Source organism: Equus caballus, chromosome 9, assembly GCF_041296265.1.
Source record: "Equus caballus isolate H_3958 breed thoroughbred chromosome 9, TB-T2T, whole genome shotgun sequence".
Taxonomy (NCBI): Eukaryota; Metazoa; Chordata; class Mammalia; order Perissodactyla; family Equidae; genus Equus; species Equus caballus.
Window position 1 is genome coordinate 31,763,715 of NC_091692.1, and position 21,584 is coordinate 31,785,298.

The following is a 21,584-nucleotide window of genomic DNA, read 5'->3' on the forward strand; positions in this document are numbered from 1 at the left end:
GTAGTACTACCAGGAGGTAGGACAAGCACATGCTTTCCTAATGCAGACAAGGAAAAGAAAAGTTACCTTGAAGTGAGATTAACCAAGTGTGTGGAGTCTCCAGTTTATAACCATATACTCATGATTTGGGAAAATTAGGAGTTCCAGGGGCTGGGATGATACTTTTAACATGTATTATCGCTCAACAAATAGCAAATGAAGGATAAGCCACTCCAATATTAGAACTTTCAAGGACAAATTCATTTTTCTAGGGCTTTTATTCCCAGCAAAATTTATATATTCAAGAGGCCTGGAAAACTAACTTACCTATAAAAGTAACTTAAATAGTTACAAAAACAGAGCTAAAGTCCAACTATTATAAAATCCAATTATACTAAAGGAGTCAAACTCTCAAAACATAACTTTTATCACACTTCGGTGGCCCAGGGTTTCCCTAGCTCGGATCCTGGGCGCAGACATGGCACTGCTCATTAGGCCATGTTGAGGCGATGTCCCACATGCCACAACTAGAAGGACCCACAACTAAAATATACAACTATGTACTGGGGGGATTTGGGGGAAAGAAAGCAATTAAAAACAACCGTAACTTTTATAGGATTTCTTTTGTTTAAGCTGTTTGATGGAGAACAGCTGACATATATGCAAGAATCCATTAGCATACACATTCTAGGATTACCAGACACTTTAGAGTTGAGATTTTGGTTTAAATAAAATAAACAAATGTGAACTTTCACATATCAGGTAAAAACATTTATTTTTTTCATTCTTCAAAGAAAGTGTCGTCCCAGCTCCAGCTCCTCCCCCCTCCCCCATACTTTGAAGTGCCCTCATGACAGAGAAAGGGCTGTGCTTGGTAGCTATCCACCTCTCTGACTGCCCCCAAGAATGCACCCTAGGAATTCTCTGACCTGTACTGTCACAGTATGGAGAAAGTTGAGGTCGGGTTATCTATTAGTTTTTATTTTGTTGTATTTGTTTTTACATATTTTTATTTATAATTTAGGGATCTTTTTTTTTTTTTTACTGACAAATGTATTCTAGTATCTTCCTACTAGATTCACTCTTGAAAATATCCAAACTTGGGAAAATAATAGGCTATTAGTATTCTGAATGGTTTCTCCTAAGAGTTGCTGCATTTTGTAAACGTCAGCCATGACATAGGACATTCCTAGGCTGTGAGGACTGGGGGTAGCTTGTTTCAGAGGGATGAGCATAGAGTTGGGAGGCACATGGCCCTGGGTCTGGATCTCAGCCGTCCTACTGACTAACTGTGTGATCTTGAGTAAGCCCTTAGCTCCTTGGAACCATAGTGTACCTTCTATAAAATGGAGTAGAAAGTACCTTTCTTGCAGTTATTGTGAAGATTAAATGAAATAAATAACTGAATACCATGCCAGGAATACATCAATTTATTGTCCTAAGATGTCACTGGATCATCCAGTCATTGGATCATCATCAGTTTAAAGATGAAGACCCAGGACTCAGGAGACATCAACCTGCCTAAGGTCACACAGGCAGGTGGTGCTGGGTCGATCACACGACCCCAGTCTCTAGACTTCAAACCCACAGAGGTTTTCCCTCCATGTTGTGCATTGTGCACTGACCCTCCAGTTTCCCACAGCAGCTGATGAGCCGTGCCATAACATGGGTGGCACAGGTGGTCACCTGGGCTGGCCCTTTCCACACTATGGACTATGCCCGTTCGCAGGGGTCAATTTCACTACTTACTCTAAATGAAAAACAGGTCCCAGCTTATTCATGTGGAGGGGGTCATGTATCCTCTGCAGTTATTATCTTCTAAAATAGTATCTTGGGAAGGGAGAAGAGAGCCATCACATACTGAATACCTGTTGTGTGTCACCTGCTTTCCATGTGCTCCCATGTAACCTCCACAGTGTGCCTCATTGTGCGAGTGAGGAGACCGGGCTCAGAAAAGTTAAGGAACCCGGTGAAGTTCGCACAGAGACAAGCACCAGGCCCAGAATCAAACCTAGGTCCCTCTAACTCTAAAGGCATGGTTCTTTTAGCTATTTCAGACAAAGGCACAAGATAAATCACCAGGCCACCAGGGAAAATAAAAACACACTGGCATAAAAAATGTAGGAAGCCCATTACAAAGCTGAGAGAAACTAGCACCTCGTCACAGATCTGTCAGGTTCAAACGCTAACTCAACTTTTTTTTCTTATAATTACAGTGAAAACCAGAGAGAGGTGGGTACACAGAAAGTTGGTTTGCACGTTTGCAGAACATCCCTGGAAACCATCACGTGCGATGCACACAGGCACCTCTATCGGCAGGACTCCTCTTTTTCTGAAGAATAATTAATAAATATTTTCTTTTAGCATATAACAAACAGTTGAACCAAACAATTATGTAAACTGGAAATGACCCAAAATGCTAGCAGTTGGCAGCGGCACAGGGAAATGCATTGTCGTGCACATGTGCATTTTTGTCACTCCCGCCTCTCTGGTGATCTGCACTTAATAGGAATATTTTAAACTATGTAGCTAAGCAACAGAGGTAATTGTTGCTTTCGAGAGCTTTTGTTAGCACTCTAACACAGCCCAAATATGCATAATTAGGTATAATGTCTATAAATCATTATTGTACACATGTGGGTAGTTAAGTGGAGTGAGAGAATAGTTCAATGAATTGAGCATATTCACTGAAAATGCTTTTTATTTGTTTTCTGTAGTTCATAATACTTTAAAATTATCATAACCCTTTACACTTCTCTTAATAGCCAACCGTGATATTGAGAAAAACTTCATTTGCATTTTAGACTATGTTTAATATATTATTTAAACCTGGAGTTTCTCCGATATGAATTCAGGAGAGGATAGACCATCCTATCAAATATTATGTGCTTGTTTATCCAGCCTCTTTTCTAGGAAGTAAAATGTTAAATTTTTCAGTTTATGTTGAATAGATCCCAACAAAAGACTGCACCCTATAATCAGCATTATTTAAAGGGGCTAGTGTTGTGACTAAATTCTTCCCTTCATCCAAAAATGCTTTTAGTTACTATGGCAATATTTACTTGATCCTGGCAGTCCAGTGTTGATTTAGGGAGATAATTACCAGAAAGGAAGATGATGGAGATGTATTTTTGAGTGTCCTTGTCAGAGACAATGTTTATAAAAAATCAAATGAAACACAGAAAGGCACATTGTCTTCTGCACAGACACCCTCTCCCACAGCCCTCACACGGGATGGCTGTGCTTTTCTTCTCTCCAAAGATGTTTATTAACATAGAATGCACTTCATTTGGTGTCTTTAACAGTCTTTAACGTGGCTTATTATTTTGTGTTTCCCATCCCCCACCCTGCCTTTTGAGACAGAAATGGTCCTGCTTATTTTTTTTTTGTCTTAGTGAATATCAAGGGATCATTGCTGGGTTGTCTGGCGCAATTCACAGCCTGGTGTGTGCTGGGCATCATGCTCCCCAAACCACCCTTCATGCTGGGCCAGGTCTAGGTCACCAGAGAATCTGTACCCTCAATTGGTGTGTTTGCGCTGGGACAGGCTTGGGTAGGCTGACCATATGTATATATATAGTCAGTTGCATTGTACATACATGTATCTATACAATGTATGTATTACACATACATACATAAATGTATGCAATTTGTCACCCCAGCTGGGCCATTACTGATAGTGAAAGGAGGTGACACTACAACTGCACTGAAACAACAGAGACCCAGCGCACTGTCCAAGACAGACTGGCGCTTGGGGACTTGTTCTCAGTCACAAGGCTTCTTGACTGTCAAGACTCTAATTGGCCCTGAACTGAGAACAACCAGTTAAGGTTCAACATCCTCCAGCCATCCCTACCTCTTGCCTCATTTCCTTTTACACAAATGCACTCAAGTTCCAGGCCAGAAAATGTGTAACTATTTATGATATTATTTGATCGTGCTAATTTTCCCATTTACTTATATTTTCCTTGGCATAGAATTTTCGTGTGACAATTATGAAAGTACTTAGGAAGTCTTGAAAGCTTCATTTCAATTCTTTTAGTTATCATCTCTATGTAGATGTATTTTATATTTTAGCTCACATTCCATAAAATCTGAAAGCATGTTTGAGAAACTTTGGAGCTAGAGAACATAAACCAAATAAGCTTTGAAAATGCATTGCCATGTAACAGAGAAATCTGGTGACTATTTCTTTTAAAATGTACAGTGTTATGTATATTTGATTTCCTTCTGGTTGGCTAAGATTTGCAAATATAAGAGGTACAGTAACAATAATTTCACATTCAGCACTGTTATTAAGTATTTATTTCAGCACTCTAGAAGCACTTAGCTCTTAATATGCTGAAAATTTGAATAGCTCATTTCTTTAAAGGTAATTCTCAGAATATTAAGGTCTAAGTTTTACTTTGTTTTGTTTTTCCTTTTTTTTTCTTTGAGGAAGATTAGCCCTGAGCTAACTGCTGCCAATCCCCCTCTTTTTCTGAGGAAGACTGGTGCTGAGCTAACATCCATGCCCATCTTCCACTTCTTTATACGTGGGACGCCTACCACAGCATGACGTTTGCCAAGCGGTGCCATGTCCGCACCCGGGATCCGAACCGGCGACCCTGGGCTGCCGAGAAGCGGGACATGCGAACTTAACTGCTGCACCACCGGGCCAGCCCCTACTTTGTTTTCTGTTAAGAGGATGTATATTTTTCTCCCCAATGTTTATAAAATTGATAGAGCCCATATATTCACATATTTCACATATTATATATGCATATGTGTTTGTGTATATGTATATGAGCAACTTCCTTAAAATACTTTTTTGCTCTTTTTCAAATATTGGTTTTCTTTTCCCATAGAAGAAATCATGATAGAACCTATGGATGACAACCTTCATTCAACTGCACAAGAAAACTCCAGTGGGAAGGAAGACAGATATGGCTGTTGTCAAGAGCTCATGGTCAAATCTTTAATGCACTTGGGGAAATTTGAAAAAAATACATCTGTCCAGACCATAAATGAAAACTTAAATGACAGCGGCATCCAGTCTCTAAAAGCAGAGAGTGATGAAGTAGATGAGTGCTTTATGATTCATTCCGATGATGGAAAAGACAAAATCAAGGATTCCCAGCTACGGTTCTGCTCCTCTGATGACAATGAAAGTAACTCTGAGAGTGCGGAAAATGGTTGGGACAGTGGCTCCAACTTCTCAGAAGAAACCAAACCACATAGAGTCCCAAAGTATATTTTAGTGGATAATAGGAAAGACCTACTGGAAGTTCCCGAAATAAAAACTGAAGGAGACAAATATATCTCTTGTGAAAACATGTGTGATTCTGAAACAGAAAGGAGAGACTCCCAGAGTGCTCACATGGAACCACTGGATGGCAAAGCCCAGCCCTCGTTCCCTGGGACTGAGGATGATGATAATGAGTGCCTGGCAGCGATGACAGAAGAGTCTGTTGACCTGGAGAAAGCAAAGGGAAACTTAAGTTTGCTGGAGCAGGCAATTGCTCTGCAGGCTGAGCAAGGTTGTGTTTTCCATAACACCTACAAAGACTTGGACAGGTTTCTGCTGGAGCATCTAGCAGGGGAAAGGAGGCAAACCAAAGTTATTGACATTGGTGGAAGACAAATCTTTAACAATAAACGTAAGACATATTTTTGCATTTATTTTAGGGATAAAATTGTTTAGGGTTGAAAAAAATTAGTAAGATCTGATTGCTTCTTCCAGACAGCTTTTTGAAGACGTGATTTAAAAACTAATTTATATTATAAAGTAAACTTTTTTTTTCCTATTCTCTAGATTTTCTCAGATCAGCTTGGTCACTTTTGCAGTGTTTTCATACACAAAAAAGGGATCATTGCCTCTATTTCTTTTCATTTAACTGTTTTTAAAAAATATATAGTACTTTTTTAAAAGTACTTTATTGGACATGTTAAAAGTATGTTAATACTTATGGGATTTTAAATCATTTTATTAATCAGATCAATTTAGAAATTTAATTTTTCTTTGCTATCTTCTTTCTGGGATCGTCTGACTCCTTTTGAGCTTCAAAATAATTTCAAGCTGCTTGCAAGCCAGGCAGGATGCTCTGATCCTTTTTAGGATAAAACTGGATGTTAATGCTTTTATAAGCCTATGCTTTTACATGCTCTCTAACTCAGGGTCCAAAAATATCTGGGCCAAACCTGAATGAGAGAGTAAATGTGCTTGGAGACCTAAAAATTGTTCCTCAGACTTTAGGGAATTTGTGTCCCCTGGGCCCATAAAGATACTCCCCCACAACCTCACCCCAAGTCGTGCACCAGATGAGCCTGGTGATGATTCCTACAGATATGCGAAGTTTTGCAGATGATGGTCCGTAAGTGCCTAGAGGGCTTGTTTAAGATGATTATCTCCAGGATCCCATCAGACTCACTGCTCCAGAACTTGCATTTTTTTCAGGCAATTCCTCAGCTGATTCTTGGGCACCCTAAAGTTTGAGGACCACAGAATTAGACGAGGAGTATCTTAGAGAAAATTAAGATCGTGGACCCAAAGAGCTTACAAGAATAATGCGTTAGCATGGCTTAGATGTTCTGATTGATGAGATTTATCCAGAAATGAATTGTATGTTTTGTCATTTTAAGTCCATTTAGTGCGCACCTGCAATCTTGTCACATAATATCTTGCAGCTCAGAGATGAAAAAACAGAAAAGAATAAAATAATGTCATGTGGTAAGGAGCAAGATAATAATGCTTTGCAAACATACTGCAAGGTTGGGATGGGGACACAATATAAACGACTAGTGTGTGATTTGGGACAGGACACTTGTATTTAGCTCTGTGCACTCCCATAATATGCAACTTGTTGAACTTACCTGTGTGGTTTTTTTAATGAACTAGAAAATCAGAAAAAAGATGAAATTTACTTCAAATCCCCAAACCCCATAATTTCCAATATACTATATTTTATTCATTCTAAGATACATAATTTTCCTGTTTTTAACATTTCTGAAATCAGGAGGGTCTAGCATAATTTAATTTTTGATAGTTTTTTCTTTCTTACTAGCACAGAAAATGTTTATCTTACAATTGATGATATCTTCCAGCCAAAGAAATCCAGTATTTGGAGAAACTTTATTTGTGCCATAGTTTAAAATACTTGACAATCCTTTGGTCATTTTTATACAACTTTTAAAACTTTTTTGTTTACAAAAATTAACAAAGCAATGGAATCTGAATCTGTGTTTGTAAATATGGCTCATGTTGGAAACTTAGAGAATTACTAATGGGCTGGATGAGTCAAGAGGATATCCAATTGTGTGGGGCGGGTCCTGCCTTGGAATATAAAAGCCTATGCAAGGAGATGCAGACCAGACTAGTATGAAACAGAAGCAAAGAAAAGTGAAGCCTATGTTGCAGGGGACCACAGGCTTCATCCAAAGGATGCCTGTAGAGTCCAAATTAAGTATTTGCTTTCTTATTGCTTGTTCCAGATGTGGGAGCAAGCGGCATAAGAGGCACTTTTTTCTCTGACGTGCCTTCTATGTTTCTAAGTCAACACTCATCCCAAATGATAACCATTCTTTCCAAAATACCATGCTCATTGCCATACTCCTTGGGCATATGATTCCTCTATTAAGGAGAGAACACTAGGATTTTAAAATATCATTCTACCTAAGTCTTCAGATGAGTAGGCAATTATAAAATAGAAAAGTTTGGCTATACTGTTGCTGTTAAGCAGTTAGTGAGACATTAGGTCACAATATAAGTAGAGTCACCAAATAATTTATTGTACAGCCTACCACACTTTTAGAGTAAAGGGGAGTGATATGAACAACCACATGACTATATCAGGTGTGAATAGGACAGTCCCAGGCAAACCAGGATATAAGGTCGGTCACCAAGTATAGGATTACCCTCATTATGCAGCATTTGGTGAAGAAAATAAAAGAAGAAGAGGAGCCAGGCCTGAGAGACCCAAGAGCTCAAGCTCTGGCTTCTTATCGTGCACACAGGTTCTGCCCTATAGAGCATTTCATCAGCATCTTTGTTCACCCTGCAGAGAAGAGGCTAGCAGACAAAGGTGCCTGACGGACTGTCAGTGGACCACACCTGGGCAGGTGCCAGCCCTGCCTTATCTCTCACACCCTCTCTGGCTTCCTGTAGACAAATAATGTGGCAAAGAGGGGAAATGCTCAATGCCAAAGCTTTCAATGTGGTCTCACTTGGAGGAGATCCAAGGGAAGAAGGGCATCAAAATACACATTGCATTTCCTTTTTTCTAATTCACTCATATGGTATCAACCGTCCTAATTTCACTTAATCAAACTTCAAGGATTTTTGACTAGCTGTCTATAGATATTATACGCCAAACTCAACTTGAAATTTGGCATCATTTTTGGATTAATAAAATATATGTCCACAAAATCATAGAACATGTCAAAATTCTTAATATGCCCCTTTGTCTCTTACAGAAAACACAGGATCGTCTCGATATCATGGCATTTAAATCCTGTCTCTCGTTAAACGTAAATGCCTGCTACTCAGGGCATCCTTACTTTCAGCTGTTCATTTCTCATTTACAACTTACAGTTTTCTCTCTGCTGACCCTCCCCTCCCTGGCAGTGTGTGTGATAACCTGAAGGATCCTTGGCTCCTCCCACTTTGCTCATATCATGCCCTCAAATAATTGCATTACATACAGCCTACTGTGCCCATCTGCCCAGGACCATTTATAATCCAACAACTGGGGTGGCATAGTATCACGGAGGCAAGTCTGCTCACCGCAATATTCCACCCTGGAGACGTCTGTCACATCCCGCGACATTGTGCTGTTCTCGGTGCCGTGTTCGGAGCAGTAGCATATGGGTCCTCTGCATCCTCGGGCAGCAGGACTCTTCCAGGCACTCCATCCCAGCGGCTTGCTTGTGGCAGGATCGTATAGATTATTTATTTTCACTCTCAGCATCAAGTGTATTCATTATTCCTGATACTTCGTGTTCTGAGAAGCCTGCAGCCTACCTCCGTTCCACACTGGCCCTTTCTCTGAGGCTCCCATGCTGGTTCTAATTCTGGTTCCTCGAAGTGCGTGGAATGCTGAGTGCCAGGCTTGCCCCCATGATTGGTATTATCATTCCATGCTCAAGTCAGGGCAGTGATTCTGGCTGTGAGAATGCATTTCTATTTTATCTACCATCTCAATCACAAATATGAAAATTTCTATGTGTTAGCTCTAACCTCATCAGTATTCATGTTAGTCCTCATTTATTTTATATATTTATATAACCCTTTAACATTCAGCAATGTGTGTGCCAGGAAATTAAAACCCCGAGCTTATCTGCAGCACTTTAGGCTGCCGTACCGTGGCAGCCTGACTAATTGTGTTACAAGGTGTCCCTTTTCTCCACCTGGCTGGCCCTGTGACCCCCCACCGTTACCCTATGTTCTTGGCAGCACTCTCTAGACCACTCAAGGCGGCCTCCATTCTCTGGACTTCCGTTCTCTGTAAGACTCCCAGAAGAACATTTCTTTGCCAAGCCTTCTTCCTGTTGCCTCAGTTTTCAGTTTCTGCATTCAGAGTAAAATCAACAGTTTCTTTTCTGTGGCTACTGCATATTGATCCAAAGTGGCAATCCATTGGGGTTTTGGAATCTCGGGCCTCTGCAGCACTGCCAGTTGGTTGGGCATGGCACAAGATGGCATCCTTGACTCCTTGTCCTAACTTTTCTTGGAGCAGGCCCCACACATGGCTAGTAGCAGCCACTTGGACCAGAAACCCTAGGGCCACGTGCTGCCGGGGACACACAGGGACAAGGCCTGACAGGGCCTTCTCAGATATGGTAGCTTACTTGCTTTGTCATTGTGAATCTGACTTTTCCAAGACTCCAAGTTTTGGTTTAAATAAGTTCTTTCTTCTTTCTCACTTTTTTTTAGGAGCCTGTGCATCCTCTGGTGTAGGGTTGATTTTTCATAATGAGGCTCTAACTACAATATGTGACATGACAACTTAGAACCATCTCTGTATTTTAACACTCCCTCGCCCTGTGTCAACCTTTGCTTAGAAAGCTAAGAAAATTGAAAACATTTTTTGCTTCCACAGGTCTTAGTTGAGGGTCTTATTCAAGGCAGTGTGAGAAGAATGTTTATGATGATAAAACTGAATAAAGTCAAAATGTCACCCTGCAAGGCCACTCTATTGAATGGGAAGGGAAGAATAACCACATGAATCTCTTGATTGAATTTCTCTATAGATTCACCGAGGCCTGAAAAGAGAGAGACCAAGTGCCCCATCCCCGGGTGTGATGGCACAGGACACGTGACAGGCCTCTACCCTCACCACCGCAGCCTTTCGGGGTGCCCCCACAAAGTACGGGTTCCCCTGGAAAGTGAGTACTGTTTATCCCTAAAAGAAGTAGGTGCCTCTTATACGTGCCACAGCATCACAATGTTATCGCCTTTCTCCTCCAATTTGGAAATAGGAATGGAAATATAGTTTTCTCTCTGTGTCAAGACAATTTCCATCTAACTAGGTGTTTAAAATATGGTGTATGACTAGAAAACCTGGTGTACAGTACAGCCAATAGATCAGCAGACAACTGACCTTGAGAAGATAACTTGTTACTCACAATTCCCAAGAGAAGAGCGCACGCCACACCAGGCAGGGCCACATGGGGAAGCGCCAGGATCAGTCGGGGAGTAGAAGGAGGGGGAATTGTGGACAAGAGCCTTTGTTGTGTCTTCTGTGGGAAGGAGCAGGGTAAGCAGGCTTTGGATTGGCTAGTTTGAATTCTTTCAGTGGGTTCTGGGGCTTAGGGACTGTCTGTAGTTGTCTGGTACTGGCCCTGGGGGATAGGCAGGTGGAGAGTGTCCTGAAATGTGAGAGCCTGATAAAGGTGGCAGTTGGATGTGGTCTTGGAATAAGTTGGTTTCATTTGAAAAGTGTTTACTATTTCTAGGTATTAGCTAGCTCTGGGAGGGGCAGTCTCTCCAGGGTTAGCAAGGCCCCAGATGTCAAAGTGTCAGAATATAGAAATTAAAAGACACGGTTAACATACTGTGGACCCCACAGTCCTTTCTCACCAGGCGGCATGGCTTCCACGAACCCACGAGCAGTCTCAGCCTCAGTGCATCAGCCAAATATGGGAAGTGCCTCACATCCTGGCCTCCCCTGGGCACGTAAGGACATGTGATGTCTGTGATGTCACCCCAGGACATCCCACAGCATCTGAGGGCCCTGAGAGAGAGCAAATCTTAGTTGATCTCTCCACCCACAGCCCCTCTATGAGCTAGGAAATGAAGAAAAGAAAAAGGCTACCTCTTTCTAAGTTTTGAAGTATCCATATGTTACATCTTCTACTTTTTGAACCTACTTATTGAATCACCTCTTGATCATACAAACTGCAGTGTTGGGAAGGCCTCAGCATCGACCGCTTCCACAGCACAGTTTTGCAAATCACTCAATCTACTTAGCTCAGCACCGTCCCACCAGACTAGCAGTTCTCAGACTGATTACCCACGTGTTCACTCAACCATACTCTTTCACCAGTAACCAAATGGCAGTGGAGGTGAGGGGCAATGGACAAAGAGTCGAAATAATATCTCTTAGGAAATGAAGAAGGCTATGTTCAGAACTTCACATTGTGGGAAAAAGATAGAAGCAACTATCTGACAAATAATGTTCTCTATCCACTCTCCTAAGGAAAAGCACATTAATGTAAAAGGAAGGTTATGAGCTTTTCAGTTTAAGTTAAATACAAGCAGAATAGTCTCCTTTAAGCCTAGAGCTAACCGTGACATGAAGTTTAGAGAAGCTAAAACTTGAACAAGCTTGCTGAATTTCATTTTTGAAGTTCTTAAGTGTTTGTTTATTTCAATCCAATTATCTATTGGGAGGGAGCATGGTGGAGTATGAAACTAAACTCATTTAAATGCAATGTTGAGAAATCAATTTGTTAGTGTATGTATTTATGGTATTTTATTCTTTTCTTTTATGTGATATTTTGTGCTTAGTTCTTGCCATGCATGAAAATGTGCTCAAGTGTCCCACCCCAGGATGCACAGGAAGAGGGCATGTGAACAGCAACCGCAACACCCACAGGAGGTAACTGTGATGAGATGCCAATCTTTTACATTACAGAAAGAAGTGAGAGAAACTTTGCACCAAGAAAACAAGGAACAATGTATTATCAAAATCCTGGATCACTACCAAATATGTTACCCCTTGAAACAGATAAGGAATAGTCTCCGTGCATGCAGAGTAAAAAAAAAAAAAGTTACTTCATTATTTACTTTCCTAGAAATTTTCATTTGGTAGGCAATTATACTAACAAGAAACGTTATATTTGAAGAGTGGGTTATGTATTCATATAGTCACACAAATAGGACATGTTCTCTTTAGCTCTGGAACCTCACCATAGCTGTGGTTTTGGCCGTAAACCAGGATGAAGGTAAACATCATTTTACTTCATTGAGGTTCATTTCCTTGAGACCGCAACTAACTTAAAACACATAGGTGCATTTAGATACAAATGTATTATGTATATGTAAATATTTTTTGGTGAAAATGCTTATTGTTTTATGTGCATTTTATATTATATATAGATTATGTGGTCATGAGATGCTATTTGACCCGTAGGCATATTGTGAGAAAACTTCATATTCTATACTTTCAATTTAAACTAAGACATAAAATTAAGTCCCTAATATTTTGCTAAAAATCCTAAGATAAATCATGGAATTGTCATGCTAACATCTATATCTGGACACATTGCAATTGGAGTGAGCACATTCTACTTAGAATATTAGGAAGTTGCAGAATAATTTAGTTATTTCTCCCTTACATAATATTTTGACTTTAAAAATGAGTTTGTTTTCTTTCCCCTCTGAGATGGGGTTAGGGGACAGATGTTGACACTATAGTTTGCAAAACCCTTTGGGATCTTTTAGCATGAGAATGGTGCTAAGTGAACTATTAATATGACGTAACATTTAGTGTGTGCCAAGTATGCTGTGAAGCACGTGCCAAAGCAAATCACATTATCATTTTAACTCAAATTCTCCCTCTTTTCCTTTAAACAGTCTTTCCGGCTGTCCAATTGCTGCAGCTGAAAAATTGGCAATGTCCCAGGACAAAAATCAGCTTGATTCTCCTAAAACTGGGCAGTGTGCTGACCAGGTTCACAGGTATGACCATCCCGTGACATTCCTGATACTCTCTTCATGCCATGCTCCCGTGTGACAGGGCCCTTCACCCATGTGCCAATTCACTATGGCCTGACCTTCATGTCCGGCTGCCAGTATCCATTTGAAAGGCTGGTCCGGTTACTCATACTATCTCTTAAAGTGACTGCCAGACTCTCCATAAGTTTAACTTGAAATTAATCTGTCTGCAAAGGTAAGATATTGTGGATGACTCTAGAAGAAATAAAGTATTTGATAACGTATATGTATTCATCAAAATACTATGTCGCTAAATGCAGCCCATGCCACTAGTCAGGTAAGCTCTCCCTTAAGATTGACTTAACCTCTCTGCTTGAAGAAAATGCTATCATTAATCATTCAGACCCACTCAAAATATGGGGTGTTGTATATTCATCTTGCTCCATATCTACATATAGTTTCTTTAAAACAAAAGTTTGTTCCATGAATTGATAACTGTTAATAAAATATCTCCTATTGATCCTAGATGCTTCACAATCTCTAGTAGTTTGGAAGAACTCACTTACACGGAAATAATAAACTATACATGATGACACAAGGTGAAGTTATACATTTATTAATACAAAAATCATGTATGTTAGGAAAAGTGATTTCAGGATTAAAATAGATGACCTGATCTTCATTGTTGTTAAAGAGATGCTGAAATGCAAAATAGTTATTAGGAACATTTTCAAAATATGGCTTCTATATTTTCTTCTATAGATTTAATATCCTAGAGTCAAAATTGTCATTCAAATCACATAAGTGAAGAACATATGTCAGGAAAAGATCATGAATGACTGAATAAATAGCAGTTAAAAATCTTATAGCAAGATTCTTGGTTGGTATTACTGTATTCTCTAGTCTCTCTCTAAGTAGGTCATTTATCAAATATAGAAATAACATTACATTTTGTTTTGCTCATTTCTTTCTTTTTTTTTTTTAAGATTGGCACCTGGGCTAACAACTGTTGCCAATCTTTTTTTCTTTTTTCTGCTTTATCTTCCCAAACCCGCCCTGTACACAGTTGTATATCTTAGTTGTATGTCCTTCTAGTTGTGTGATGTGGGATGCCGCCTCAACGTGGCCTGACGAGCATTGCCATGTTCGCACCCAGGATTCGAACCCTGGGCCACCGCAGTGGAGCGCGCGAACTTAGCCACTCATCCACGGAGCCGGTCCCTGCTCATTTCTTCAAAGATAAATATTATTTTAGACTAGAACAGTTGTGCAGCTTTAGGAGTATAAGCCAACAACTAGATCAACTAATCACTCAAATATTTTTATGTAGTAGCTAAAAAGTTTTTTATCTAATCCAAGAAATATCATCAAAACTGACATTCTGATGAGTCAGGCATGTTTTGGTAGAAAACAAAAGAAAAATAAACATTTTTGATACTGCTAAATTCTGAAAGGTGTATGTGTTTATGTTCTTTACCATTAGACCACAGCACAAGGACATTTGTGTTTTCCTTGACTGGAGTTGGTGCTACACAAATATGAGACCCTTTGTTTAATCCAAGTAATTCTAAAGGAATATACAATTCACAATTAGCTTGGATTGGGATACTGCTACTGAAAAATGTGATAGCCATTATAACACAGTAATTTTGATTCATATTGAAATGGTGGCAATTTAATAGATAAAATATTGAAATACTATTTAAATCAGCAGAAACATTCAAACTGAAAGTGGAAAAAAGATGAAGAGCCAAGAAGAAACTCAGAATTCAAGAATCAAGTTTCTGGTGCCTGCACTGCCCTGATGGGCACCGGGCTCCTGCCAGCTCTGCTGAACGGAGCAGAGCTCAGCTTCACTTCTTCGGACAGAATATAATGACATTCTCTCACTAGTTACGATCATGACTTCTCGCTGCTAATCTGATTAACAGTCCTAACAAGCAGAATGTGCACACCTTGTCAGTGCCCTAATGACAGTTACACGGCACTTTTCTCTATGGAGCTCAAAGTGCTAACAGATGTCAAATACTTACTCTTCTTGGCATCTGCATGAGAAGAATGGAGGATTGCACGTTCCACTTTTACTGAGGGGAGACTCGGACACACAATATGCAGCCTCACTATAGTCACCTAGAGCCCAAAGTGCCTCCCATCTTTCACTCCAGGTGCAGAGCACCCTGCTGTTTCATGCTGCATGCAGCCAGAGCTCTTGTCTTAGGTGCAGTGTCTCTGTGGGTACCTACAGGAATGACACATCCAATCTACTTTAAATTCTGATGCTAATATGTCCGCCAATAGTTTCATGCTATTTCTTTTGAACTCTTCCCCTCTCTCTTCAGGACTAGTTTGGTGAAGCAAATTGAATTCAATTTCCGATCACAGGCCATCACCTCTCCCAGAGCCACGGTGTCAAAAGAACAGGAGAAGTTTGGGAAAGTACCATTTGATTATGCCAGTTTCGATGCCCAGGTTTTTGGTAAACGCTCTATCATACAGACAGGTCAAGGACGAAAAACACCACCATTTCCAGAATGTAAGCTTTAAATTCTAATACTTTTTCCAAAAAAAATGCATCTTGTGTATGTGTGTGTTGGGGGAGGGGGCGTACTCAAATTTACAATACGCTTACTGCTGGGAGGAGAAAAAATATACTGTACAGTGAAATAAAATAAAGGAAAACAATAATAAGTTGATCAATGTTACTGATTTTACATAAAGTTACACTGAATATGGTGAATAGTTAATGGATTAATTATTCTATAAATATGGTGCCATTGTTTAAATATAGTAATTCTAACGAAATATTTAATTCACATTTGACTGGGATTGGGACTAATATTGAAAACTGTAATAATTATTATAAAACAGTAATTTTGACTCATATTGAAATTATGGAAATTTAATAGTTAAAATGTTGAAATATTACTTAAAATATTATTTAAATTAGCAAAAGTGATCAGACTGAAGATGGGAGAAAAAATGAAAAGTCTGAGGAGAAACCCGCAATTCAGGAATCAAGATTTTACTAGGAAAAAAATGTGTATGGCTATGGAGATGTTTATCGCAAATTTAAGAATTAATATAGAAACACTAAAAATGTGTTAATGCTGTAGTACTAACACATCCATAAAGTCGTAACTCAACAATGCTATACCATAGGAAACTTGAGGTTTACTCACACATTTCTTAAGTTGTTTAGAATCCTTGAATATTCTAATGAAAAGGTAAGAACGTGAATGTTGGGAATAAACCTAGGAATAATTTCTGCATTATGATAACTTAATCATAAGGGAAGAAGTGAAATAATTCCCCAATTTGAGACCTCTATAGACTATGAATTTTTTATAAGGTTCTACAAATCCAGGGAATCCCATTGGTCTCACACCTACTTACCTAGACTGAGTATTCCTAGGAACACAGAATATTGGCTTCATTCTGTAATGTTAATCACCTCTTTCAAAGAACTAGAATGCTGTGTAAAACTCAGCAGTGGATAAACAGAATTGAAAGGAGTTTTCCCATCAACAAGAAGCGCATGATACTCCAAAAGATATTTTGCCTATTCTTACCAAAAATAGGGCCCAGCCAAATAACCTGACAACCTATTAGATTCAGGAAAAAAATTTATGCACACACACAATTTGTCCGTACAAATATATATATATGCATACAGTTTTATTATATATACACAAAATATACACACATACATAATCATATACATATTTGTTTAATTCAGATGAAACTAATTAATAAGAGCAATCTATATACTCATCTGATATGGATATTGATTTAAAAATGTGAAACATTCAGTGATATTTTCATATATTATAATTATAGGAATAACATTTGGTAATGTCAAATTATTTTTGAAAAATACTGATCAAATATTTAAAATAAACCATTTTTACAGCAAAATAAATAACTAAATACGTTTTTATTATTCCACATGAAATCTTGGGTGTTTCTCTGTAACCTTGAGTGATGTTTGTGAACACCCAGAGTGAAGAGAACTATGGTTAATTCTATCAGTAATGCCTTGGTACCCACAACAGAAACTTAGAGCAGAAACTCAGCCTTGATCACTAAACTGGCTTTCTGTTCACATGGAGAACATTTTCTCTGTCCTTTGCTCATCATGGTTTACCTGAATATGCAAAATGCCAGCTCATTAAAGATTCCACCATGTATTTAGCTCCATCTAGTTAAATGAAGAACAGCTTCTACTGTTTTAAGCACAAAACAAGCCTGCATGTCAAATAATAAAAATGCAATTCCATATCTAAGTATAGACTGTGTTATTGTGAAAATAGATATTGAAAGGATACATTTTTTTCTCTACTGGAATTACTTGTCCTCACACATACAGTTTGTAGATGCACTGGCCTTAACCTCTGTAGTCCTTGATGGGTTTTGCTAGTGTGGCTTTTAATCCACAATTTTTACCACAAATGCTGCCAGTGCACCTGCCCCATAACATTAATTATGGAGGTTTTGTTGTAAGAAGCGTAAATACAAAAAATATTAAGAGAATAGACATTCTTTCCCAACAATCACATCATTTGATCTGTGAACTTCTGTGAAAACCAATCAGAATAACCTTCATTTAACATACCAATGGATAATGGATCATGTTTTAATTTATTCTTCACATTTTTTAATGCAAGAAGTTATACCTTTAAAACAAATCTATTTAATGAATAAAACCACGTACATGAAATTGCTAATCAAATCTCTCTTCAACAGCAAAGCATTTTTCAAATCCAGGGAAATTTCCTAATCGACTGCCTAGTGCAGGCGCCCACACACAGAGCCCTTGCCGCGCCAGCTCTTATAGCTACGGTCAATGTAGTGAAGACACCCACATAGCAGCAGCTGCTGCCATCCTGAACCTTTCCACCCGCTGCAGGGAAGCTGCAGACATCCTCTCCAACAAACCACAGAGTCTGCATGCCAAGGTAGGCCAGTCCAAGAGCCCGGAGGGTGGGCCAGCGACTGAACCGTGAGAATAAACTGCCTTTCATGTTGCTAACCACATTCACTACCACACCACTCCCCACCTCTAAAGCACATCCCCTCCTTGTCTTAGGGAGACACTCAGAGGAACACTGACAGTGATGAGCTTGATGGGTTCAAGGAGGAGTGAAAGAGTGGGTGTTCTTGCAGGTAGTGCATCAAAGTTTGGGAGGAAGTGAGTTATGGAGACTGGTTGAGGAGATTTATAGATTTCAAATCTATTTTTGTGTTGGAGATTTTGGCACATAAGAAGAGTGGGTTGCCATTAAAATCAGTCTGAACAATAGAAGCTTTTTGATGTCTGCAAATCAAAGATGGTAGGAAGTGTTTGATTAAACAGTGACTCGTAAAACATTTGCAAAATTGACTCATGAAATTTTATTATTGCACATGTTACTATTGTAAAACATAAGATAGTGTAAGTTGCTGTAGTATTCTCAAAGGACACATAGTAAAACCTAGATACATTAAATCAGCAAGAGATGGTTTGGGGGACTTGAAAATGCAGGGCATTCAGATCCAAAATCAAATTCTGTGAAGTTTGTGAAAATACCACATTTCCGAAGCCCGTGAAATTAACCACATTTCTCTAATAACCTCTCATTTTTGACTAACAACGAGAAGTAGATATCCATGTTTATGATACCTTGATGAAAACAGAAAGCAGAGATCTTCCACTTCTTGCCTTTTGAGGAGGAGGGATGTATCAGCTACAGAGTGACAGCGATCCCCGGAGGAAGTATAGGAGCTGCTCGGCCTTCAGCTGGAGCCAGCAACTCCCATCCACACAGAGGGCTCAGTTAAAAGGAATTATTGTCCTACCTAGATGGCTGATGCCAGCTGAAATCAAGTGCTCAGGCTTATTTGGAGAAGAGATTTTTATGCCTGTTTTAAGTGGAAGATTCCCTGGTTCAACACTCCCCCTGAAACTCAGCCGATAAAGGATACGGCTCTCCTTTTCCCTTTAAGCAAACCCCATCCCTGGTGTGGTCAGCTGCTCACCTGTGCCGTGCCAGGCCTTCAGGAGAGCAGGGAACGCGGTGCCATCGAGCATTTGACAGAAGAATCAGAATTAGCTTCTGGACAAATCTGAGCCAAGTAAACCCCAGGAAGAGTTGATGGCCAAAAAGCACTCAAAAACAATTTTTAAACAAATGAGGTTCTTAAACAAAGAAAAGCACATCCTCTAAAAAATATTAAAAAAATACCAAGCTATCCAAATTCAAAGGAATCCAAGTTAGAAATTATTTATATAGATGAATGATTTCAAGTACTTCAAAATGCACCTTTAGTTATTTTTAAATTTATTTTTAAAAACCTGAATAAATTTCTTCTTTTTGAAAAGGATATTCTGATATGCACCTAGTTGGAGAAATACTAAAATATCTTCCTTTTCAGTGCTTTATTACTTGTTTGTTTAGGCTGTCCTATGAGAATAAAAGTACCAAGATTATAATGATTAATGTTACCTAAATTACTTGAGTAAACGGTTGTAGAATGAATGTTTTCCGTCTGCATGTGTAGATATTTTTTTGTTCCTCAGAATTCTGCCTTTAACCTTTGCATTCTCCCTGTTCTATTAAATGTTGAAGCCAAACAATGAATCAAACAAAGGTGACTAAAATGTGAGAGTACTTTTCCTTATCAATATATATTCTTCTCTTTTTAAACATCTTTCTGGTCAGAAAAGTGACTGTTAAATCAGCACATTTCAAAAATTCCAATAATCGACTTCCTGTGCATGTTGTTGCGCTCCTATTGGGAGCTCTGTGTGCACCAGGGGTGCTCTGTGGAGCAGATGCGCCTGCGCAGGTGACAGCAGCTCCACGGCATGCCTCAGCCTCACAACTGCCGGCCACATCTCAGCTGCAGAGGCCAGACCATTGATGTGATGCTGAGGATGGAAGAGACAGAAAGGGCACCCAATGACTTTTAGAAGGAGTTTGTTATGCTGACAGTTTTGAAAACCATTTTCCAAGGAAAATTGTCTCATTTGACATAGTGGTTGTTAAAATAGGATAAATATGGCACCCTCCAATGTCACTTTGTGCAGAATCCTTCTTCCAGGTGTGCATTCACACACAACTGTAACAATTTGCAGAATTCTGTCCTACTTGGATCCTATTTTCTGAATATGAGAGAACCTCATAAATTCCTGAAACCACAAAAAAAAATAATTATTTTAGCAAAAAATGAGAAAAGGCCAAAGTAATTAACCCTGAAAAATGGTCTGTGATCAAACAATACTCAATGTGGGCTATTTCCATTGTCAATGTTGCACTTTACTCTGTGTCCTTTACATAATGTAGGATTAACTATAAATAATCTTGCCCTCCACATCGAATATGAGCTTGATTCTCTATCCACTATGGTTTGGTTTTTCCTCCATGGCAGGCTGTTGGTATGTTTACTTCTGCTAGCCAAAATCCATAGATCTCTTGAGTTCCTTATTTAGAAAGAAGCATGTGATGATGTACAGCTTTTCCTTCCTCTTGACTTCTGTAGCTGAGCATAGAAGCATTTTTGAGGTACTAGAGAGAGCTTCTGGCAGATGCACTCTTAGTTGTACAACTAAAAGGTCTGTAAGTGCTGGACTGTTTAAGTCACACGTGAGATTCCATCACAGACCCTACCTTCGAGGAGTTTTTGGACAAAGCAAGACAAAAGAAATGGTTGTTCCAGGCAGAGAGCTAGATTTTAGAGATGATGTTCCTAATATCCAGGGAAGGCACAGATGGCTTTGAAGGAAATTTGATCAGAACTTGGGTGAGGGCTGATTTCTTGTTTTCCTTCTGCCTCCATCCAGTCCTTTCTTTTACATAATGAGCTTCTCTGAAGTTGCTTAAAGAACCCAATAGGAGAACAAATTACAGATCGTGCTGTCACACATGGGCACGACCTTTTCAAAATCAAGCCAGAGAACACTAACCTTGAAATTGCCTGCATACCCGCTTGTCAGGGCTAATCCAGATTTTTCATGCTATGTGCATGGGAGATCTGAATGCGTGATTTGCAAAATCTCTAATCTTATGGAAGATAATGAGAGCAGAGGCTATCTTCAGAGAGGCAAGAGAACTTTGAGTTCCTACCCACTCTGAAAACAATGGAGAATGATATGGATATTCCAAATTGTTCTTCTCCTTCTGAAATTTCTCAGCACCGAGCAGCTGTTTACCCAACACTGAAGCACTTCCTTCAAATGCCCTTTTCCAGCACTGTGCTAATGACGTTAGTGCTAACGTTGCCCATCACTGCCCAAGCTCAAGTCCATTATATACTGAAAATAGGTCTTAAGAGGAATTTTTTATTTCTTAAACTATAATCTGTCATGTACACAACACATCAACACCACCAAAATCACTGGTATGTGTTTTAATTCCTTTTTGAGGAATCAAGTCAAGAGAAAAAATTGGTATTATTAGCACGTAGTGGCTATCGTAATGGGTAAGGGTAATTT

The 21,584-nt window shown here is 39.3% G+C and overlaps 1 protein-coding gene across 4 annotated transcripts in view; it reads left to right on the forward strand.

Moving 5' to 3' along the window:
* ST18 (ST18 C2H2C-type zinc finger transcription factor) overlaps positions 1-21,584 on the forward strand; it is a 98,205-nt gene that overhangs the window by 38,322 nt on the left and 38,299 nt on the right. For 2 of the 4 annotated variants that reach the window (XM_023648623.2, XM_023648625.2), the window contains exons 6-11: positions 4,827-5,618; positions 10,207-10,341; positions 11,966-12,056; positions 13,034-13,138; positions 15,454-15,647; positions 17,858-18,069. In XM_023648623.2, coding sequence (XP_023504391.2) covers positions 4,827-5,618; positions 10,207-10,341; positions 11,966-12,056; positions 13,034-13,138; positions 15,454-15,647; positions 17,858-18,069 — 1,529 coding nt within the window. The remainder of the gene's footprint in view (positions 1-4,826; positions 5,619-10,206; positions 10,342-11,965; positions 12,057-13,033; positions 13,139-15,453; positions 15,648-17,857; positions 18,070-21,584) is intronic. The other 2 variants (XM_023648624.2, XM_070221550.1) reach the window with 1 other exon arrangement.